The sequence below is a fragment of the Hemiscyllium ocellatum genome, chromosome 9 (assembly GCF_020745735.1).
Source record: "Hemiscyllium ocellatum isolate sHemOce1 chromosome 9, sHemOce1.pat.X.cur, whole genome shotgun sequence".
In the NCBI taxonomy this organism is placed as follows: Eukaryota; Metazoa; Chordata; class Chondrichthyes; order Orectolobiformes; family Hemiscylliidae; genus Hemiscyllium; species Hemiscyllium ocellatum.
The window spans coordinates 81,043,611-81,068,795 of NC_083409.1; the positions used below are offsets into that span (position 1 = coordinate 81,043,611).

A 25,185-nucleotide genomic window follows, 5' to 3' on the forward strand; every position below is an offset into this window, starting at 1 on the left:
CTTTCTCCACAAGTAGTGGTTACTTTCTACTAATTTTTGGAGCCTGCTGAGCGTAAATTTTGGATTCAGTTTTTCTTTCGTATTGCTCTATTTCTCTCCATTATTGGGAGCATAAAACCTGCTCAATGAGGCGTGACAATCATATATTACTTCGTCTTGCCGTACCCAGCATGAATACTTACTCTGCTATTTTCTCTAGGTGGTGTACTTCACAGCAACATTCCCATATGTTGTGCTGACAATTCTGTTTATTCGTGGAATTACTTTGGATGGCGCTGTCAATGGCATAAAGTACTATCTCACACCTCAGTGGGACAAGATCTTAGATGCAAAGGTGAGTCGACGACAAAGTTTGCAGCATCATCAGAATCCAGTCAGAAAACTCCTGTATTCCTGAAGACTGTGTGATGGCATTATACTGTATGGTTTTGTAACACGTTCAGTGTGTGTTTTACTACTGGGGGCAAAAGACTGAATGGAGACCAGTCATCAATTCACTGGGAGAGAAAAGTGAAGAGTCAATTTCAACGAGCCCAACTTTTGCAGTTTCCCAACATCCCATAGTACAACAATGGTAGGAAATCTTAAAGGAGTACACATCATTTCACCATTTGTTGGAAGAAGTAATTATGGTCTTGACTGCCATAATTGTGCTGAATTTCAATCTGGTTATTGAGATCAGGGATGGTGTTAAGCAGAAGTAGGGCATATTAATAGATGAATTTTCGACTTCAGCGAGCTATACGCTTGGCGGTCGTGAGTTGGTCACTTATACACGACCAGAAATGAAGTGCAGAAATGCAGTTCAACTTGTTCCCACCATTTTCTACCCTCACTGAGCTCAAAGATTTCACCCAGTCTGGGAAAGTATGTTAACCCTGGATGCTACTGCCAATGTCAAAGTGACCAGTTACAACATAGCCCTGACAAATGATGGTCAAGTTGTTATCAATGTTGTCCTCAGTAAATAGATAAATTCAGTTGAATTAAGCAATAAACATGGGAGACAATGTATTTATTTTTAAAAAGACTTGAGTGCAGAAAAGGATTGCTAGATCGTGTGCTGATTGTGAAGGCACACTTCCAGTGTGGAGTTTCTGCCACTCGTAAGGATTAGTATGTGGAGAAAAACTCTGAGGAGGAAAGTCCTCACAGAAAATTAAGCAAATGTCTTTGCTGCTATGTTTTATAAATCACAAAGTTTTTTTGTTCTATTTCAGGTCTGGGGTGATGCGGCTTCCCAAATTTTCTACTCCCTCGGATGTGCCTGGGGTGGCCTGATAACCATGGCCTCATACAACAAGTTCCACAATAATTGCTACAGGTTAGCGTGTATTGTCAAGTACAGAACAAATACAGCATGTTATTTTAATTCCTAATTTGTTATAGAATCATAGGAGCAAAAATACACCTTTAGGCCCCTCAAGTTTCTTCCATCTCTCAATATGATAAAGGCTGATCCTTTTCTCAACAGCATACTCCCATTAACTCACATTACCCCTGATGCTTAGTGTCAAGAAATATAGTTTTTAAAACATATTAAGCTTCATAAAGGTTTAAATTTTCTTGGCTGCTCTTAGTGTCAAGAGAAACCAAGTTTCTCAGTCTAGGCTCAATTAATGGTTGATTTAAGAATGTAAATTCATATGAACATGGCCTGTTATTTTTCTATGATTAGACTGCACCGGAGACTGAGCTGGGAAAGAAATAATGCAAAGAAGGAACTGCGAAAAACAAAGCAGTCTCTTCCTGTTTAATCTTAATGAAGCAATCCTTTGAAAAATGGTATGACATGGATTGAAAATGAGAAGATATAACTTCAATATAAATCATTCTTAATTTTTTTAGTTTGAACACCCACAAGAGCTATACATCTTACTTGCTGCAGTGCCATTCCAGATTTTTTTTTTCTTTTTGATAGACTTGTATTTTATATGTTCATGCAGAGTTTAGAATAGAGGTTGCCAATCACATTTCTTTGAAACAAGTACAACTTTAATATTGGACGATACAAACATTGCTCCTTGCAAAACAAACTCCTTGTAATGACATAGTAGCTGATTGACTGGACTATTAATCCAGACGCCTCAAGCTAATGCTCTGGGGACTAGATCTTAAATTCCACCACATCCTCTGGTTGAATTTAAATTCAGTTATTAAATCGGGAACTAAAAGCTAGTTTAAGTAATAGTGACCATGAAATCATTCTTGATTGTTGTTCTGGTTCACTAACACCCTTCAGGGAAATAAATCTGACATCCTTACTGACTCCGGAGCTGCAGTAATGTGTCTTCGATTGCCCTCTGAAAAAGCTTTGTATGCCACACAGCTCAAGGGCAAGTAAGGATAGGTGACAAATACAGGCCTACCAGTAATGCCCACATCCCAAAGATTTTAAAAAGTGTTAATATTGAAACACTATTGAGATAATCCAGACAGCAGTACTACTGCAAGCATGGAACATGTGTCCAAAGATGCAATAGTTACAGAGATATTAGGATATTTACATAACCAGCAGTCAATCAAAACAAAATAAGAACTGTTCACATGGGAAGTTATGATGCAGCTACTCCCCGCACAGTTTGAGTGACAAGACGAGTGCTCTTACTTTATGCTATAAATATATGGAGTTCTAAGTTAACAATCAAACCTTTTCATGACATTATGGAATGCACCTTCCAAAGCCATCAAGTCATGGAATGGGACACAAATCTAAAACTTCTAAGGCAGGGACTCTACGCACTGTTCTACAAAACCTCACTGTATTAGGATACATAATGATAGTAAATACAGCTAGATCGTTCTATAATTAACAAGCACCACCCTCTGCATGAAAACGTTGCCGCTTAGGTCCCTTTTATATCTTTCCCCTCTCACCTTAAATCTATGCCCTCTAGTTCTGGACTCTCCACCCGAGAGAAAATACTTTGTCTATCTGTCCTATCCATGTCCCTCTTGATTTTATAAACCTCTATAAGGTGTCCCCTAAGCCTCCAGCATTCCAGAGGAAGCAGCCCCAACCTATTCAGCCTCTCCCTATAGCTCAAATCCTCCAACCCTGGCAACATCGTTGTAAATCTTTTTTGAACCCTTTCAAGTTTCACATGAATAGGAAGGGTGTAGAGAGATATGGGCCAAGTGTTGGCAAATGGGACTACATCAGGTGAGGATATCTGGTCAGTATGGACGAGTTACACTAAAGGGTCTTTTTGCATGCTGTACATTGCTATGACTGTAAGTCCAAAGAAGGTGGAATGGCCATGCTAAATTGCCCAAGGTGTCTAGCAATGTGCATGGTAGGTCGGTTTGCCATGCGATATGCGGGGTGATAGGGTAGGGCTGTAGGTCTGGATGGGATGCTGTTTGGAGGGGTGATGTGGACTTGATGGGCTGAATGGCCTGTTTTCACACTGCTTCCACAACCACCAACACCGTACTCTCCCATCCTATGGCACCCTCCCCGTAACCGCAGAATGTGCAGCACCTGCCCCTTCACCTTCTCCCTGCTCACCATCCAAGGGCCTAAACAGTCTTTCCAGGTGAAGCAGCATTTCACCTGTACCTCCTCCAATCTTGTGTATTGTATTCACTATACCCAGTGTGGCCTACTCTACATTGAAGAAACCAAACGCAGACTGGGTGACCGCTTTGCGGAACATCTCTGATCAGTGCACAAGCATGACCCCAACCTTCCCATAGCCAGTCATTTTAAAACAGAGTCCTGCTCACATGCCCACGTGTCCTCAGCATGCTGTAGTGTTCCACTGAAACATATTGCAAACTGAAGGAACATCTCATTTTCAGACTAGGCATTTTACAGCCTTCTGGACCTAATATTGAGTTCAGCACGTTCAAATTGTGAAATTTTAACTGTTACATTCTGTTATCATGTCCTGTCTCCCTTCCCTCTGTCCCAGACCGTCTGTCCTTTCAAGTCTGGTAGGAGATACGCCTTTGTTCTGCCATTCTCACAATCCGCTCATTTTATCTGAACTATCAACATCTTTTCTCCACCAGCACCCTACACACGCTAGTCCCCAGCCATTCCCAAAAACTGTAGCATAAATGCTATCCCCTCCACAGTTCACCTCAGCTCTGATGAAGAGTCATCTAAACTCAAAACATTAGCTTCCTCTCTCTCCATGGATGCTGCCAGACCTGCTGTGATCTCCAGCATTGGTTGTTTTCAGTCCAGATCCCAGCATCGACAGTAATTTGCTCCACACTCGGGATTCTATGATTCTAATAACCATATTTTTATGATTGTTGATGACAGCAGACAACAACAATGTGCTAATTTTACATGTTGATATAATATTGTAATTCATTTATTCGTTGCTGATGTATTTCAAAATGAATAATCAATGATTGGGTGCATATTGTGCTTGAGGCTTTTATGCATATTTTATGTATAAATTTAGAGCTGTTTGGGGAAGCAGACCTGAAGAGCAATGCAGGTGCACGCAGTGAATTATCTAGAAAGTGCAAGTCATAGACAAATTTAAGTATCACGTTGTCTCTCACCTCTTGATCCCATCGATATTCAGGTTACACTACTGCTGCAGCCACTACTTTTGGCAACTATCCAGCATTTCCAAGCTTCTAACTGACAGTAGCTGGCTCCAAGCCTCCCTAATGAGGCCTGGGCCTCTGAACAAGATCACCAAGCAATGTGCTTGGCTGCATTCGCTCACCAGAGCTTTCTGCTTTGACAGCTGAAGTGGATTGTTGATTTTTATTGACATCCTTAAATGGCTGTGATAAGTCATTCGAACTGAGATCTCTTCTCAATGCCTCAGTATCATTTGGATAAGATTAAGGAGTGTGAAGTGTTACTGATACTTTAATGATCTTTCAAATTGATATTTTTATATTGGTGTTGGAAAAGCTGTTTTTTTAAACAAAGAGTTTGTGAATTTTTTTTTTCTCTGAATAGTTCAACATGTTATTGGCTCATTGGTTATGTATAGAGTGGACATTGGGTAAAAGGGGCCTGAGGTGGCATGGACATTATAAGGGGTCATATTGAAGGACACAAACAGCTATTAAGATAGCATGGAAAGGCTAAAGGGCCTGTTGGAGTGATCGGGGGTATATGACTTGACATAGAATGTAATGAGTCTATGGTGGTGTATGGGAGAATGACACAACTGGGTCAAATCCCTTAGGAACCAAGATGGGTTTTTTAATCACTCCTCCTCCATACTTGCTACACTTCCACCAAAGCCATTAATGCTTCGCTTCTGAAGTTAGCAGACCTGACCCAATTACACAACCATACCTTTGAAGCAAAAAACTATGTGTATGGGGCCCATTTGACTGCAGTAAGTCAGGGAAATTCAGTGCCTTGACTAAGGAGCAAGGGCCCATGTGAGGCTCCACTCACCCCTGCTTATTTTTCCTCTTGCAAAAAGGAAAACTATACAAGGTGTTGCAGAAACTCCTAAGAGCAACTGAAATGTGTTGCCACTTTCTTAGGGACTCTATCATATCTGGCAGAGAACTGCTAAAGACACTGCTCAATTTCAGACCCTCATTTAAAGTGTGATATAATAGTAGGTAATGGTGTGTGAAAGGGCTTGATGCTAAATTCTCTCATTGCTTTAGTTTCTTAAGTCATACTTATAATCTCACTTCCATCCGTTACTGTTTTTATTCTTGCTGCTGCAGGGACAGTATTATTATCAGCATTACCAACTGCGCGACCAGTGTTTACGCTGGGTTTGTCATCTTCTCCATTCTTGGATTCATGGCTGCACATCTGGGGGTCAATGTGTCGGAAGTAGCAGATCATGGTCCTGGATTGGCCTTTGTGGCCTACCCAGAAGCCCTGACGTTGCTGCCGATCTCACCCTTCTGGTCCCTTCTCTTCTTCTTCATGTTGATTCTGCTGGGATTGGGTACTCAGGTAAGTGGCATTTGACACAATGTTCCCTTGGGTAGCAGATTTCAATTAGAACAAAGAATAGACAAACTGATGAAAACTGCTTTGGATAAAACACCCTGGGGGCAAACCTTCAGAGTATAGTTTTCTTCTTTCTCTTTGGTTTTGTACACTTCAGAAACTTCAATGAAATTCAATGATATGACTCTACTTAAAAGTAAACCAAGGCTGTTCTGCATGGTTGGAGAAGAAATGGTTAGATCTTGTGTTTTGCATGAAATCAATGATCCAGTCTTGAAATTTGAAAACACCATATGTTGTTTTAAATTATGTCATATAATTAGCAAAGAAATTTCAAAACAGATTAATGAGGTTTTATATTTTGATTAGAGAATAGTCATGTACATCTTTGAAAATATCATAAATAGTGTTGAAGCAAAGGCATATACATAAATCTTAGCGTATAAACTTATAAATTACTAAACAAAGTGATATGGATTAGTAAGACCTTAAAAGGACTATATCGAGGTATTAAAATCTTCTAGGAGAAAGTGAGGACTGCAGATGCTGGAGATCAGAGCTGAAAATGTGTTGCTGGAAAAGTGCAGCAGGTCAGGCAGCATCCAAGGAGCAGGTGAATCGACGTTTTGGGCATGAGCCCTCCTCATTCCTGAAGAAGGGCTCATGCCCGAAATGTCGATTCTTCTGATCCTTGGATGCTGCCTGACCTGCTGCGCTTTTCCAGCAAACATTTTCAGGTCTGTATAGAGGTATTTACAATTATGAAAACTACTATAGAATAGGGACAGAGCAAATGTTTTCACTTGTGGGGATAGGCAAAATTAAGAGGCTTTCAATAGAAGATCTAAAAGCGAAGAAAGAAGAAACTTCTTTGCCCAGAGAGTGGTGGGAAGAGATAGTTGTTGAAACAAATAGTGTGGATGCATTTAAGAGCATCTGGATAAGTAAATGAGGGAACAGAGAATAGAGCTTTATGCTACTTGAATTAAATGAGAAAGCATTGGATGAGGCCTAAGTGGAGCAAAACTGACACTGTGGACCAGTCAGGATGAATGGCCTTTTCTGTGTAATATAATAGGTGTAATTCTATGTAATAAATATCATGACTTCATTTTCAAATAATGCTTCATTTTTCATGACATTAACCACATCTCACTATTATTAGGATTGCTGTTCTCACATGATTAAATTGTTTTAAGATAAATTTAACATTAATATGATTTAAGAATTGTTGAAGACATTTACATTCTCATCATAGAACAAGAAACAATTCATCTTCATAATCTAGCACTTTTGCAATGAAATATTGTATATTCAATGGTATATATGGAAAATGTCTTATGACTGAAGGAATTGGTATATGGTGAAGTTACAGAAATGCCTTTTCCCCCTTGGGACCTTGACTCAAATGCATCCCAGACAGATGGGCTGGAAATCTCTTCTGTTTGGTGGTTTGTCAGTGGTCAAAGTGATGCCTCGTGTGGAAAGTGGAAATGTCAGACTGGTGTAATAGGGGTGATTTTTTGACATTGAGAATATAAGACATGAGTTGGGAAAGTGTAGGAAACTTTACTGGGTAACTATTCCATGCTGTTGTCGACCTGGGAGCACTTAATGCTGACATTGAGTGTGAAGAGTGAAAAGAACTGAACACCCCAGCACTGACAGCCCACGCCTTAATGAGCGCAAAAAATTCACCCAATTTCTTGTGTTTTTTTAAAGATCATACCCATGGGTAGCCTGCGATACGATATTTATACAAGCCAACCAGGTAACACATCATGAGGAAATTAAAAGAGTGTTATGTCCGTTGGATTCATGAATTGTATAAATATTGCATTATGCTGGTATTTATACAATGAAGGTGGTGAGAAATGTCAGCCCTTTCATTGTACAAAATATTTTTGTTTTTTTTTTATTAGTCCGATACTTTATTTCCATGGAGATGGAGAAGTACCTGACACAACTTGTCACGCTGTTGTGAAAGATTCAACATGGCTGTGCAGATTAGGGCATCAGCCCAGAGACTAAGGCCACTTTCATTGCATAAAAAAACAAATTAAACCGCCCCAGGGAGGAAAAAAACTTATACTGCAGTACCATTAACATGATGCCTGGGCTGAGTCACAATCAATGTCATTAACATCTCATCAATAACCACACATAATTTTACTCACAACCAGGTTCCAATATGATTTAGATAATATATTTTCAAATAGCAATATTATGTTTAATCATTTCTAACCACCACCTGAGAGTACACTTTGATACATGTAAGATTACATGTTGGCATCTTGTAGTTAGTACTGAGGTATTACCAGCTTTTTTCCCCCCATACAGCGGAATTGCTGGAGTATTGTGTCCAAATCGGGTCAACATACTTTAGGAAGGATGGAGAATCCTTTTCTTTACTAGAATGAGACAAGAGATGAGGGATTTCAGTTACCTGGAAAGACAAAGGTTAAGGAGAAATTTAATAGAGGCATTGAAAATCATGACGGGCTTTGATAGAGTGACTAAGGAGAAACAGTTTTCATTGGCAAATGGGTTGTTACCCAGCGATGCAGATTTACAACAATTGGCAAAGGAACCCAAAAACGAGGTGAGAAATTATTTTGTGTGTATTGATTTGAAATGTACTAAGTGAAAGGGTGGTGGAGGCACATCGAATTGTGATTTACAAAGGCAAATTAGATAAGTATTTGAATGGGAAATTGCAGAGCTAAGGGAAAGGATGGGAAATGGGACAAAGTAGATAGATTGTTCAAAGAACTCGCATGGACATGATGGGTTGAATTCCTTCTTTCAGTGCTGGATTAATATAAGAATAGCAGGGATTAAAATGCACTATATAATCTGTTTTATGTCATTTAAAATGCAGTTTGCATACATAATGTATAGCATAGGTTGCTGTGAATTATGTTATATAATGTAAATTACATTGAATAATGTACTTTATATTAAAATGAAGTTAAAGTACAGTATATGGTATTGAAAATACACAATGTGATATTTGCACTATTATACCACATAGTGTATCTAATTATATTCCGCAATTTATATTATACTGCACAGTATAAAATTTTCCTTCATAAACTTAATAGTATCTGTGCTGTGTAATGTAATTTATGTGTAATATTTGCTATTTGTCACATTGCAATGTATATTGTCCCATATAATACTCCACTGAGGACACTTATTTGGTAACACTGTATTTACATAACTCAAGTGTGGTGGATGCCTGAGCTGCAGCAGCTCCAGGGATTAATTAACCATTTTACATAGAAGAGCAGTCCTTAGTTGGAAAACCACACTGTACACGGGAAGAGTAAATACTTGTGAGATTTGACCCAAGGATTCAGTTTGAGGTAAATTACTCCACAATTAGTCACTACCGAAATACTTCCAACCATCTATTGAGAATACATCGTCTCCTTATAAAATGACATAATATTTTGAAATATGTGCACAATATTTACATCAGATAGTGCCTTTTACCCTATATGGGATAGAATAACTTGTATAATAAATAGTAATGCTTTTGTTTCCTTCCTAGTTTTGTCTGTTGGAAACATTGGTCACTGCAGTCGTTGATGAGATTGGCAGTGATTGGATTCGTAGGCAAAAATCCTATGTGACGCTGGCAGTTGCCATTATTGGTTTTCTTCTGGGAATCCCACTAACTACCCAAGTAAGATTATTGAAAATGTGCGTTTGCCATTCGATGCTTTATTCCATTCTTATTAACAGAGAAAAATGACCACATTCAACAACTTATATTAGAAAACGTAATTGGGCCTAGTTAGAAATGGTTTGATTCATCAGATCTACTCTCATGATTAGTTTATTTCTTAATATATTTTAAGGCACATTTCATGTAGCAATAAATCATCCGTTTTTTCCTTTACAAAAATGAGTTATGTTTAATTCAGATTATTTCTTTCTTTAAGACTTCGCAATTTTTTAACCACATGTTTAAACCTCTCTTGATTTCTCTGAGTAATTTGTTCCTGTATCAGATTTTAAAACATTACATCTGTGTCTAATGTTTCAAATATGTTCCTAATACGTTCCAATGCTCTATGAGCCCTTTCGTTCTCAATTTGTGCAAATGCAATCAAAAATGTTTTAAAAGGAACATCTAAAACTAAAGGAAAATGTGTCTTATTATCAAATTTAATTAGAAGCTAATTTGAAATGTATTCATTGTTAGATAGAGTAACTGTGAAGAGGTACTACTTTCTTAAAACAGATACTAGCTATGATTAAAACCCACATCTCAAGAATGGATTCGCTTTTATAGAAAATATTCATGCCCTTTTTTCTGTCTGTCTGCTGCAGGCTGGCATTTACTGGCTCCTCCTCATGGATAACTATGCAGCCAGTTTTTCACTTGTTGTGATTTCCTGTATTATGTGTATCGCCATAATGTATATCTATGGTAAGTATCAGTGAAGAATTATGCTGCCACAGTGTAGACCAAATGATCTAATATCAATAGACTGAGTATGACTAGCAGTACACAGCTGGTATTGCTTTGAAAACTGGAGAACTAAATATTGCTCTTTTTCAGACAAAATTGTATTAGATATGCAAAACTATCAGACGCGATGGATTGAATGGTCTTTCTCAAAATACAGTTCTTGCATTCAGCTGGCGTCCTTAGCAAAAGCTAACTTTGTTGGCACTATTTATGGTAGCATCTGAAGCCACCAATTGCATTGCTATTCTGCAACTGATAGAAATGTAACATTCAACTTTCTCTGAGAAGATACAAAAGGATTCTTCTTATATTCTATTAACAAAAGTTAACATGTGAGAATAGCAGATCCACTGGTCTGTCTCAATACATCACAAAATAAGTACTTAACCATTTCAAATAATGTTGCAAACTTACAAATGTTATGTTCACATACATGCAGCTATTTTATAACAAGAAAATATATGTGAACTGGACTCTGCAATAAATTGCATCATTCAAAATGTTTTTTTTAAAAAAGTCATTTTCAGTAAGGAAAATGGACCTCATATAAAAGAAATAAATTGGTCAAGAAGTATATATTTTTCTAGTGAAATCCTTATACATACAAGAGCAATGCTTAGGCAGAAAACCACCCTGTACACAAAGTTAAAACTCGCACAACACCAGGTTATAGTCCAACAGGTTTAATTGTAAGCACACTAGCTTTTGGAGCAGCACTCCTTCATCAGGTGATTGTGTCGCACAACCATCTGATGAAGGAGCGGCGCTCCAAAAGCTAGTGCTTCCAATTAAACCTGTTATGTGATTTTTAACTTTGTACACCCCAGTCAAACACCAGCATCTCCAAATCATGACCTTGTACGCAGGAAGTGTAAGTACTTGTGAGTAAATACTTAGTGCTTTCTTCAAGCATTTTAGATTCTTTTCAAATAGTTTGGTCTTGATGTAATTGATCAGAAGAGAAACTGTTAGCTGATGTAATACTGCATGCAATACTGTCTATGTGCAGTGCACAACTCCTGTAGCCACTTACCAAAGAATTGCAACTAAAGAATTGCAGATTCTGGAAATCAGAAACCTAAACAGAAATTGTTAGAAAAACACAGCAGGTCTGGCAGCATCTATGGAGAGAAGCAGAGTTAATGTTTCAGGTCCAGTGTCCCTTTTTCAGAACAGAGAAGGTTCTAAAGAAGGGTTGCTGGACCTGAAACATTAACGCTGCCTTCTCTCCACAAAATATACCGTCTGTTTTTGTTCCTGTAGCACTTAAACCAGCAAAGTGATAGCATCCAACAAAAACCTGGTTGAGAAACAAAAATTGGAGGATTGGTAGTTTACTTATTCAGGTAAAATTATGTTGTGCCTTCTTAACAAAAGTGATTGTCTACCTGTGCATCTGTGAGAGAAAGATGAAGAAAATCTGACAAACTGTGCTGATTACTCATCCATTTTATATTTAGTCGGCGTCCAAGTTACAATTAGTGAACTTCAGAATGACATGCAAGCACAGAGATGTTCCAGATTCAAATTGGATTTTTGTTTTATTAGAGTTCAATTTTGAAAGCAGACACAAAAATTATTAGCATAGTTGCTTACAAATTTATCCTTCACAGGTTTTAGGATGGAATTTAATGCATTTTTTGCTTTCATTGACTGATGATGCAAATATGACATAAAGAAAAAGACTATTAAATCTCTTGTTTCAGGACATCATAACTATTTTAAGGATGTTCAGATGATGCTTGGCTTTCCACCTCCAATCTTCTTTCAAGTCTGTTGGCGTTTTGTGTCTCCCAGCATTATATTTGTAAGTAATTGTTATATTTTTAAGACATGTTATCAGAGCCAGTGTGAAGTACTTTCTCATATTTTCACTTAGAAATGATATTGGTTTTAAATGCTTTGAGTTTACAGTCCTGTCCTTTCACTCCCAAAGCATGGAATCCAAATCCAGACTCAAGAGAACAGGTTTTTTTCTTTAAAGCCTTTGAGGATATAAGAAGAAATGAATCTTGTGCTGAAATGAGGTCCCACATAGTTGCCTCCTTACTTCACAAATTTATGTGTAAATTTGGAACCACCTTGAAACAGAAATGGACATAATTTTCAATAGTTAGCATTATTTAGATAACTACGCAAATGGATGTTTGGTTTAGGAGCTGAAAAATGTAGTTGTAGTGCAGTGGAGGCAAGAGTTACCTATTCCATGGTAGATGGCTGGAGTATATTGTTGAGATGGAGTAGGAAATATTTGACCTCAGTTATGTTTTGACTTCCATTATGTATACCCAGTTTACAAATCCATGATACTGACATTGGATATTGGAGTGGAAACTACAGCTTTCCCTAATCTTATTATATATAAAATTGACCTTAAATATGTAGAATACCAACTGTTTAATGACCTCACTGTAGTTTGTAGAAAGTTCCTATATAAGACGATAGGAACAGAAATTAGGCCATTCAGCCCATCAAGTCTACTCCGCCATTCAATCATGGCTGATAAGTTTCTCAACCCCATTCTACCACTTTCTCCTCATAACACTTAATCCCATGTACAATAAAGAAGATACCTATGTACATCTTAAATATACTCAATGACCTGACTTCCACTGCCTTCTATAGCAGTGAATTCCACAGATTCACCATTCTCTGGCTGAAGAAGTTTCTCCTTATCTCTGTTCTAAAAGGTCTTCCCTTTACTCTGAGGCTGTGTCCTCGGGTTCTAAAAATGTGTTGCTGGAAAAGCACACCAGGTCAAGCAGCATCAAAGGAGCTTGGCACACCCTCCGCATTCCTGAAGAAGGGCTTATGCCCAAAATGTCGATTCTCCTGCTCCTTTGGCTGCCTGATCTGCTGTGCTTTTCCAGCAACACATTTTTAAGCTCTGATCTTCAGCATCTGCAGTCCTCACTTTCTCCTCGGGTTCTAGTCTCTCCTACCAATAGAAACATCTTCCCAACATCCACTCTGCCCAGGCCATTTGGTATTCTGTACTTTTCAATTAGTCACCCCCCCTTATCCTTCTAAACTCCATCAGGTACAGACCCAGAGTCCTCAAACACGCTTTATATGTTAAGTTGTTCATTCCCAGGACCATTCTCATGAATCTTCTCTGAAAACGCTTCAGGGCCAGTCAGTCCTTCCTGAGCTATGGAGCCTAAAGCTGCACACAATACTCCAAATGTGGCCTGATGAGAGCCTTATAGAGCCTCGGAAGTACATCACTGTGTTTATAGTCAAGTCCTGTCAAAATAAATACCATCATTTTGCATTTGCCGCCTTAACTATTGACTCAACCTACATGTCTGCCTTGAGAAAATCCTGGACTAAAACTTCCGAGTCTCTTTACATTTCAGACTTATGAATGTTCTCCCCATTTAGAAAATAGTCCATGCCTCTATCCTTCCTACTAAGGTGCATTACCTCACATTTTCCCACATTGTACTCCATCTTCTCCTTCTTTGCCCACTCTCCCAATCTGTCCAAATCCATCTGCAGCGTCTCTGCCTTCGTAATGCTACCTGACCCTCTACCTGCCTTTGTATCATCTGTAAACTTAGCCAGAATACCCTCAGTTCCTTCATCTACATAGTTAATGTATGAAGTGAAAAGTTGTGGTCCCAACACTGAGCCTTGCAGAGCGCCACTTGTCACCGGCTGCCACCATGAGAAGGACCCTTTTATCCCCCAGGCTTCTATCCATGCTCGCACCTTGCCTCAAACACCATGGGCTCTTATCTTACTCAGTAGCCTCCTTGTCAAAGACCTTCTTGAAATCCAGGTAGATAGCAGCCATTGTTTCTCCTTCATCTAATGTGCTCATTACTTCCTCAAAGAATTCTAGCAGATTTGTCAGGCATGACCTCCTCTTGATGAAACCATGCTGGCTCTGTCCTATTTTACCATACACTTCCTTTCAGAAAGCTCATCCTTCACAATGGATTCCAGAATCTTACCCATGACCGAAGTTAGGTTAATTGATCTGTAATTTTCCGTTTTCTGCTTTACTCCCTTTTTAACAGTGGTATTACTTTAGTAGTTTTCTGATTGTAGTGATTCCTGAAAGCTTACCACTAATGCCTCTACTATCTTTTCAGCTATCACCCTTAAAACCCTGTGGTGTAGTCCATCAGGTCCAAGGTGATTTATCTACCTTCCAGTCATTCAGTTTTTATAGCACCTTCTCGTTGGTGATGGCCACCATACTCAGCTCTGACTCCTCATTCTCTGGAATTTTTGGGAAATTATTCATGTCTTCCATTGTGAAGACTGATGAAAAGTAATTATTCAGTTCCTCAGCGATTTTTTTTGTTCCCCACTACTATCCCTCCTGTGTCATTTTCCAGCGGTCAAATGTCCACTTTTGCCTCTCTTTTGCCCTTTATATATCAAAAAAAAACTCTGACCGTCTTCCTTTATATTACTGGCTAGCTTGCCCTAATATTTAATCTTCTCCCTCCTTATTTCTTTTTTGTTGCCCTCTGTAGATCTTTATAAGCTTCCCAATCCTCTGGTTTACCACTGTTCTTTGCGACTTTATATGCTTTCTCTTTTGCTTTTATGCTATTTATTAATTTATTAAGATTACATTTATTAAGGGGGATTCTTGTGTGAAAATTAACAAGAGGAATTCTGTTATTGCTCAGCTGCTGCAGCAGTTCAAGACGGCAGCTCACCACAACCTTCTCAAGGGCAACAAGGTATGGGTGATTAATGCTGGCCAGCCAATGATGCCTACATCCCACAAATGAGAAAAACTGAACAATTCCTTGTGTTCCTTGGTTTTAATATTTCACTACGTCACCATCCTCCATGTTCTGATGACTGTTTCTGGCCTCTGCCTGCTTCATTAGAGTCATAGAGATGTACAGCACGGAAACAGACCCTTCGGTCCAACTTGTCCATGCCAACCAGATATCCCAAACCAGAGTCTAGATTAGAGTGGTGCTGGAAAAGCACAGCAGGTCAAGCAGCATCCGAGGAGCAGGAAAATCAGCGTTTGGGGCAAAGGTCCTTTGCCTAGATATCCCCAACCCAATCTAGTCCCACGGGTCAGCACCCAGCCCATATCCCTCAGAACCCTTCGTTTTCTTATACCCAGCCACATGCCTTTTAAATGCTGCAATTGTACTAGCCCCCACCATTTCCTGTAGCAGCTCATTCCATACACATCGCACCCTCTAGTGCATATTTAAATATTTCTTCAATGTTGAGGATTTCTACTTTTACCACTCTTCCGGGCAAAGTGTTCCAGATTCCCACCACCATCTGAGTGAAAATGTTTTTTCTTACAATTCTTCTGCAGCTGTACAGGGCCCTGGTGAGACCACACCTGGAGTACTGTGTGCAGTTCTGGTCTCCAAATTTGAGGAAAGACATTCTGGCTATTGAGGGAGTGCAGCATAGGTTCACGAGGTCAATTCCTGGACTGGCGGGACTACCTTACGCTGAAAGACTGGAGCGACTGGGCTTGTATACCCTTGAGTTTAGAAGACTGAGAGGGGATCTGATTGAGACATATAAGATTATTAAAGGATTGGACACTCTGGAGGCAGGAAACATGTTTCCGCTGATGGGTGAGTGCCGAACCAGAGGGCACAGCTTAAAAATACAGGGTAGACCATTTAGGACAGAGATGAGGAGAACTTCTTCACTCAGAGAGTGGTGGCTATGTGGAATGCTCTGCTGCAGAGGGCAATGGAGGCCCAGTCTCTGGATTAATTTAAGTAAGAGTTGGATAGAGCTCTCAAGAATAGTGGAATCAAGGGTTATGGAGATAAGGCAAGAACAGGATACTGATTAAGGATGATCAGCCATGATCATATTGAATGGTGATGCAGACTTGAAGGGCAGAATGGCCTACTCCTGCAACTATTGTCTATTGCCTAATCCCTCTAAACCTCCTGCTCCTGACCTTAAATCTATGCACCCTGGTCATTTAACCCTCCAACAAAGGGGAGGTTTCTTCCAACTACCCTGTTTATGCCCTCATAATTTTATACATTTCAATCATTTACCCCTCTCAGTCTCCTCTGCTCCAAGGAAAGTAAACTCAGTCTATCCCAATCTCCTTTCATAACAAAACTCTCCAGCACAGGTAAACCTCCTCTGCTGTCTCTCCAGTGCAATCACATCTCTTCACTAATATTCTTAGATATTTTCACATCAGCCTGTTCAGATATTATAACCACCTCTAGATTAGGTGGGATTTGAAATGGCCACTTTGGAAAGAGTCAAAGTGATCCACTTCCTTCTTCCTCTGTCTGCAGTTTCCTGTGAACCATCACGCTTCATACCACAGCCATATCAGGGACTAACATATGGAAGCATTAATGATTCAGGACACTGCTGTGTTGTACCATGTGCAGGGATGACAATATGCTACATTACTATATCAGTATAGATTTCCCTTTATGACTGTGCATCACCAGTTCATACTAACAGCAAATTCAGTCGACCAATAAAAGGCTGATCCTGCTATGTATTTCTTTTATTAGGATCTTTCTTTATCACTACCCAAGGCAACAAACAGACTGAGGATTTGCCCACCAATAAGTTGCTTTGAAATATACCCTTTCAAGTAGTGAATGCAAGAAAGAACATTGCAGTGACTGTGTAAAGTCTATAACATTTTCATTAAAAAAATTACGTTTGGGAGACATCTTGTTCCAGGACTGACTTGATCTTATTTTAGTGAATAAGAAAACATTCTCACCCTGAGAAACTTAAAATTTTAAGTTGAATTTGCTTTTATCACAATTACTGTTCAGTAAATGAAATCATTAGATTTGAGTGAACTCATTTATAAATTTGTTTGATTTTTCCAGTTCATACTGATCTTCACTGTGGTCCAGTATAAACCCATCAGTTACAATGACTACATCTACCCATCCTGGGCTATCATTCTTGGTTTCTTGATGGCTTTGTCCTCAGTAATCTGTATACCCATTTATGCCATCTGGAAGATATGCATGTCCGAAGGATCCACATTTTGGGAGGTGAGTGGACAAGATAACAAATTGATTGTATTATGTATGCCAAGAGGAAGTGACAAGCAATGTTAATTTGAGAAAGTTAAATGAAAGCCACAATGGTAGCTTAAATGATGAATAGAGAAAACAAAATATATCAAAACAGCTTTAAGTTGATGCCTGACATGGCTTTTAAAGATTCCTTTCAACAATTCTAACTTTTGTTCTAGTATATTGTCATTCTTCGAAGTAAAGATCAGCAAACTTTACTCCTACCATTTAATAAATGATATTGCCTCCTTTCCAAATGAAAACATGTCCATGTTTGCAAACTCCACTGTATCTCAACCCTGTGATATTGCTGCCTGGCCTGCTGTGCTTTGACCAGCAACACATTTGCACCTGTGATATTAGAGATTAACTGTATGATCCTATTCTTCACTGTCTGCATCACTTCAAATTCTTAACATCCATAGATGGCAGTCATGACTTGGCTGGTACCATTCTCACCTCTGAGTCAGATTGTTGTTGATTCAAGAATTAATTCAGCACTTAAGCACAAAACACTAGACTGGCACTCCAGTGCAGTCCCAATGGTTGTTGTGCTGTCAGAGGTGGCATTTTTCATTGAGATGTCAAACTGAGGCTCAGCCTCCCCACTTGGGTAAGCAGAAAAAATTCTGTGCCAATACTTTTCAAGCAGAGAGGGGAGTTAATTCAGTTTCCTGGCCAATACTTGCTCCTGAATCAATATCTACAAAAATGTGATCTGGTTATTATCAATTACTTTCTCTGCTCAACCATATTTCCTACATAACAACAAGTTTTTTTTAAAAAAGCCATTAAATTGGCTGTAAAGCAAATTGTACACTGTGCTCCTGTTATTGAGTATACATGACAATAAAATCTAATTCTAAAACTTTGGGCCAACCTGAGGTCATGAAAGGTGCTATATAAATACATGTGTTTATGAGTTTTGAGAAGATTTGTAGCTCAGGTTGAGGTTCTGGATGTAGGTTTATTGAGCTGGAAAATTCATTTTCAGATGTTTTGCCACCATACTGGGTAAGATCATCAGTGAACTTCTGGATGAAGCACTGATGGTATGACCCACTTTTTATTCATGTGTTTAGGTTTCCTTGGGTTGGTGGCACCATTTCCTGTGGTGATGTCATTTCCTGTTCTTTTTCTCAGGGGATGGTAAATGGAATCTAAGTAAATGTGTTTGTTGATAGAGTTCCGGTTAATGTCATGCTTCTGGGATAGCATATCCATTCTCGGATAAGCCAAACTGAGACACATGCGAGAATTTCTAGAAGCATGACATTCCAACCAGAACTCTATAACCAATCACATTGACTTGGATCCTATTTACCATCCCCTGAGAAAAACAGCAGGAAATGACATCACCACAGGAACTGACATCACTACTGGAAATGGCATCACTAACTCACAGAAACCTAAACATACAAATAAAAAGCGCTGAGAAAGAACAAGCTAAACAATACAACTAGGAGAAATACGTAATGCGAAAAAAGGAGGAAGAATAAATAAAATTTGAGGTTTTTTCCTCCATTAAAATTATTATTAGTATCTACGTGGTTTGCATGTGGTTAATATTCCTGTAATAAAGTTACCTTAGAGTCTAACTGTTATAATACAAGCATTTGGTTCAACTGAAAGCTTAGGCTTGGTTAATAAAATTAAACACCATAGCAGCAATGCTGTGCTATTCAGATACCTGATTTCATAAATATTTTACTTATAGTGGGGCAGGCATCAGATGACTGAATGACCAGTGGGCTATTTGAGGTCATTAAGTAACCAATTAATGGTCACTTAAGGGTATCCTCAAATCACCATTTAGATTGTACCTTTGGCAGGGGAGTTTGGCACCAAGTGGTGACGTTGTCTGAAGAAATCAAGGAGCCAATTTGCAAGGTGAAGGCATGGTCTTTCTCGTTAAGCACCATTTTAACTTTGTTTTAAATTGATTTAAAAAGACTTCTGATAAGGGCATTTATGATTTTTCAGAAACAATTTTGCTAACCATAGCATAAATTAGCCACTTGTGATCTAACTAAAGCTGCTAATGACTACTCAATGAATTGGTATCTGGTCAGAGTCAAATATCTACTTTGAAATAGATTTCTTTCTCCATTAATTGAATTAGTGGAGAAACTGGATATGGCAGAATAGTCTTGGTATTAAATAATGGTCAAGTTTAAGCTAACTTAGTGAATTAGTTATGTGGTAATTAGAGTTCCTGTGTTCTGCTATCAGTTCGTACAGCTCAGTATAGACATTTAGCATCATTATTGCTTTCTTGCTTTCCCAGCGTGTGAAGAATGCAAATAAACCAAGCAAGGACTGGGGACCAACTTTATTAGAGCACCGCACTGATCGATATGCAACAGTTGGCAGCTCATCGTATGAGTTCAGTCTGGAAATTCAACAACTGAATCCAGATAAAGAGCGAGAGAAGGAGCAAATACCAATAGAAAATATAGAACACAACCTCACCATACAGGGCAGCAATGGTTCTGCCAGAACGCAGGAGCTTAATGTGTAGTCAAAGTCCTGTTAAATCAAAGAAGACAATTAATTGGGGGTTAGGAGGGTGGGTTTGGGAAATAGAGCCTTTACTTATGCCGAAAGGTTCGTTCCCTTTAATTTCTTATCTGATCTATGGAATTTGACAAGTAGTCAACACAACTTAATTGATTTTTTCAGGTATGTGTGTTTTTCTTTCTCTTTTCATTTTTTTATAGTTATCGATAGAATCTCATAACTTAATATTTAAACCTGATTTTTTTTTCAGAAATTGGTTATGTTTGTTGTCATTTTGTGGAATGCAGTACTTTATATACACACTGTTTACCTGTTAGTACAACTGATAGCTGATCAAAATGTTTCCCAGTCTCAATATAGTTTTTCTTTTTCTCTGGGTCTCATTTCTTTTGAACATCTGTTTGTGCTTGTCTACTCCACACCATAGCACTGTGTTTTATCAACATCAGAATAGTCATTAAGTAACACAAAAGAACAATCTAAGGAAGAAGCTGAAGGTAATGCCCATCTTATTGTGACAGCACATTTTCAAAGTAACCTACTGTTTACCAAGCCAAAACTATATCGGAGATCCGAATTACACTGTTCACTGTATTTGGTAGCTTTGTAATTTTATTGGCTCTGTTTCTAATGTTTTGATATCTATATATTATTTTATATATGTGTTAATTAGAACAAACTTTCCCCTGTAGTAAGCAGTTTCCAGGAAAGCTTTTACAGAAGACACAGAAAGAAGTTATATTACATATATTTAAGTTAATGTTACTGAAGCTCTAAACCAGTTGTACAGCTGCAGCTATTGGATACAAATAGATCATTAGATGTTTTTTATCCATCCGCAAAAAGTGATCTGACATTGAAATATCTTTTCTTGTTTGTTATGATGATTTGTCTATCAGTATCACACTCAGATGCACTCTTCATTATCAGCACTGCTACAGAAGAGAGTCAGCATGAGTAAACCAACGGTACAGTGTGCATGTCCAACACAGTATCAGGCATGCATGAATACATAGGAAAATTTGAACATATTATTGATGTGTCAAATGCTCATCTTTCAAAATCTATTGGTACAATTTTAAGATATACTTTAACCTATTGTTTATCTGATAGTGGTTATCACATAGTGGGAATTAACCAATTCAGAACAGTTGTTATCAAAAAGTTGCATAGGTTTTTAAGAGATTGTGATGTGTTCACGAAAGTTGGAGACATTAGACATTAAACATTGGCCTGATCTGAGGGGCTACCAGCTGACTATTCCCCCAAGGCTAAGCCAATCATTTAATTATTAGACAGTATTTCTATCATGTGCAGAGGGCACTGAGATTCTGGAGCTGGGTTATTGGGTGGCAGTAGCTGTTTAACAGACTGTAATTGCTTTTCAAGACGTATCCAATTCTTTTTTTGAAAGATTAGTTTTGGAATTAAAGGGCCAATTACGTATTGGAGGCTGCAATACAGGAAATTCTAGCAGATATAAGAACCTAATACAAAGTTGAGAACCATCCAAATATAGCAACTTTTCAATAATTTTCTCACCTTGATTCCCTGGCATATCTTTTTAAACCAGGTGCTAAAAGTGTCTGAAGCATTGGTGCACTGCTTCTGTTGCCTTATGAGTCTTTAACAAAGTTGGACTTTGTGCGAGTAAGCAAAATTACAAATTCAGCACAAACCTTGACCCACTTGTTGGATTGGAAGAAGTAGAGAAAAGAAGAAATTTCTTTGAGCAGCAAAGTACGTTTTTAACATAATAGGACTGGTTGAATATCTGAGGCACCCCCCTTTTGACACCCATCATGCCTGTCGAAATAAGGCAGGAGTAAACTTGAATGTGTAAATCGAGGTCTCTGCCTGTTACAGGACCAGCAAATGCTGTTTCCACGGGCTCATGTGTGAAATTTGTGCCATTTTAGGCTTGGAGTTAAAATGTGCACCTAAAATTTTAAAATAATCTGACAAAAAAGGAGAAGATGTTCATAAATCTGCAGTGCTTAGTGTAAGGAGAGATAGAACAGCACAAGCAGATGACTTATCCCTTTGCTGCTTTGGTACCTGTATTGTCCCACAAACCAAGTTGTAACAGAATGGGTCACCTTATTTTCTTGAAGCCAAAGCTGGCTGGTTGAAACTGATGTACAGTTGCATTGATGTATCAAGTTACGTGTTAAGTGCTTAAATTGTACAGTGTGCATTCCAGTCTGAACCTAACAAACCCAGAATGGGTTTCTGCCAAGAGATGCCGTGCTTAGATCCAAATTTTGATCAGATTGGGAATTTCCATACAATGGAAAGAGACAAAAACGTTCCATTCGATTTCAGTTTCTGGAACAGAATTATGTTTATATCGGAATGCTTGCATGATGGGAATGGTCATGATGGGATTCTGTGCTTGGCTGTGATACACATTTATGTAGATTCCATTGCATTTGCTTGATAATGTGAAATCTTGATTACATGGAAGTATGTAATATAACAAAATAGGTATTGCCATTATGAAGTTGAAAATGTAATTGCCTCTCTCCTAATTCTCCTTTCTATCCCTTTCCCTTTTTCATTCTGTCCTAAAGCTGCTCTTTTATCATCTAAACTTACTCTTCTTTTCAATACGGAGTTTAATCTAGTCCAGGTAATTGAGATATCATCCAATTAATATTGTGAATTTTATTAACTGCATTTGAAGATAATTGTAGTCTAAGAGTCGGAGAATCTGGGTTCAGGTCCTGCTCCAGAGACTTAAGCAGAAAATCTAGGCTAATGTTCCACTGTAGCACTGAAGTCATGCTACATTGTTGGAGGCACTGTCTTTTGGATAAGACGTTAAACTATTAACATTAACCCTCCCGTATGATGGGTGTAAAAAAATCCCATGGCACTACTTTGGTCAAGTGTTCATTCAGGCCATCATTGTACTTCAAAAGTACTTTGTTGGTTGTAAAGTGCTTTGTGACAGCCTGATGCCATGGAATAGCACGTATATATGCAAGTCACTCTTTTTTGATCCAGAGGAGACCCGAACGGTGTGCAATTAATCTCTCACCCTTCAAGCCATTATAATATAGTTTGTTTTGCCTACAGGCTATACAACATATTCAATCACATTTATAATCTAACGGGAAATAGTTTACAAGTTACAACCAAAACAATTAATTTATGTGTTCAATTATACCCCTGAGCTGCATATACTGGCTTTTAATTCATGTTGAGAAAACAGTAGGTAAACTTTGCTGACTTCCTTTAGCAAATAGTAGGGACAAGTATTTTCTCACATAGTTGAGTTAATCGCACTTTGTATTTCAGTCTAAAGATAATCAAGGTGAATTAAGTGTATACAGTTTCCAGCTCAATGACTCTAAGCTATTATAACATTGATATATTTTTAATTAATTAGCATTAACATTCATTGATAAATGTCATTCTAGCTTAAAAAATGTTTTTCTTTATTTGTCAGATAACTAAGCAAAACATGTGGAATGATTAAGGTTAATTCAATAAAATTTAGTTTGCATAAGGGAGTATTTAGTAACTAGTGGCTCAGTGAAATTTGACAGATATGTCAGTTGAAGCTTTGCTTAATTTCTGCAGCAGTGAAAGTAATTGCCAACCAAGTAAGTTTTTCACCGGTGCCAATGCTGCTTCATTCAACAGAGACTGGAGACATTGAAACTTAGATTTTCGAATCTGTGTTATTTTAAAGCCAGCAGTAAACATTCTAAAATTAAATAAGTGTATTTTATTGGGTTTTCACTTGTATTATAACAACACTGAGCAGAAAATTCAGTTTATGTCTCCTGTTACTACATAATGTTGAAAACCTTTACAATAGTTTTTGCACATACATCTACAGCAACATCTTTTTCTGGATGATGTTTACGCTGTTGCAGACCTTGAACAATACAGCAACACCTTGAACCGATTCACAGTAACACCACGTGACTTTTCTCATGACATACAGCAGAGTAAAATAAAGGGTCACACCAATATTATACCACCTCCATATTTTACAGCATACTGACATGTCTTGATTTGGTGAGAGGATTTGGGGGTGGTGAAGGTTAGGTAACGATGCTCACTCTTCAGTGAAGCTTACTCAAGCACACACCTTTATAGTAAAAGCAATGATCTGGATTGAACCATATTTCTGGTTCACCAAATGTTTTCATTATTCTCAGTTTAGTTTGTTTTCTGTGCATGCACTTCCTCTCTCTCTTTCTCACAATTACCAAGCCTTTCAACCTTTTACCTATTTATAGCTGTAAATATGTAGATTTGTAATCTATCAAGTGTTCCATCGCACCTAGCAATCGTCCTTTCTTTCACCTTTTCCGAATAGCATTCACTCAGTAAAGGTAATTGGAAAGACATTTGTAATCTGTGCTTCCTTCCTACCTCTGCCTTTTATCTATATAAAATACTCATGCTGTATTTAATGTATGATTTAAGTTGAGCACCGCCTTGCTTTCCTGAATAGATGTATGTGCCAGAAAACAAAGGAAGTTTTTACTTTCCAATGTGCCAATAGCTCAAAATGAGAACTATAATTGTGTACACAGTATTTTCTTGATAGTGTATATTGTTTCAAGTGACTGTAATCTGTAGTCTTATATGAACAGTTTACTTGACTCTTTCAGTGTTTAGGAGAAAAGATAAATATATATATTAAAGAAGCTACTTGTGTAAATCTCTTTCATTCTGGGGTCAATTACATAGACTGAAAACTATAAAATATTCACATCTCTGTAAGAGTTATGATTTTGTCATTGTATTTTGCGTATTGTGCATTTCATATATTAATATTCAGCACTTAAAAATACCTAACATTGAGGAGAAATCACAAATTGAGTGAATGTTTGACAAAGCATTTCCATTCAGGGTAACAAGTTTCCTCTTTGCCTCTACCTCCTAGGTGCAGTTATTGCTGAAACATTTTCAAGTTAAAGTTAAGAAATTTGCTATAAAGATAAATAGTCCAGAGGAGACCTGCATGGCTATTTATCATCTTCTCCCTCAATTGAGTTAGTGATAACCAGGTTTCAGTCTAATTTGCATTGTGGTTTGTTAAAAGAGGTATTTCCCCCCTGAGCTGTATGTATTTACTTTGGTCTGATCTCTGCAATTATTGACACTGTGTGGATTACTGTTAATTTGACTGACTTTAAAAAAATTAAATTGAAACCTTTCCAACAGCTTGAACATTTACCAATGGAATCCAGCCAGCTCCTCTTGGTAATAATAGACATTTCTACATC

General features: G+C 38.1%; 1 protein-coding gene across 2 annotated transcripts in view; it reads left to right on the forward strand.

The window, feature by feature from the left end:
* The window catches only part of slc6a9 (solute carrier family 6 member 9), a 237,009-nt gene extending 212,436 nt beyond the window's left edge, over positions 1-24,573 (forward strand). For both annotated transcript variants that reach the window (XM_060830509.1, XM_060830510.1), the window contains 8 exons: positions 200-334; positions 1,221-1,324; positions 5,671-5,908; positions 9,462-9,596; positions 10,247-10,346; positions 12,095-12,195; positions 17,219-17,389; positions 19,701-24,573. In XM_060830509.1, the coding sequence (XP_060686492.1) occupies positions 200-334; positions 1,221-1,324; positions 5,671-5,908; positions 9,462-9,596; positions 10,247-10,346; positions 12,095-12,195; positions 17,219-17,389; positions 19,701-19,934 (1,218 nt within the window). In that variant the 3' untranslated portion in view covers positions 19,935-24,573. The remainder of the gene's footprint in view (positions 1-199; positions 335-1,220; positions 1,325-5,670; positions 5,909-9,461; positions 9,597-10,246; positions 10,347-12,094; positions 12,196-17,218; positions 17,390-19,700) is intronic.
* The last annotated feature ends 612 nt before the right edge of the window (positions 24,574-25,185 follow it).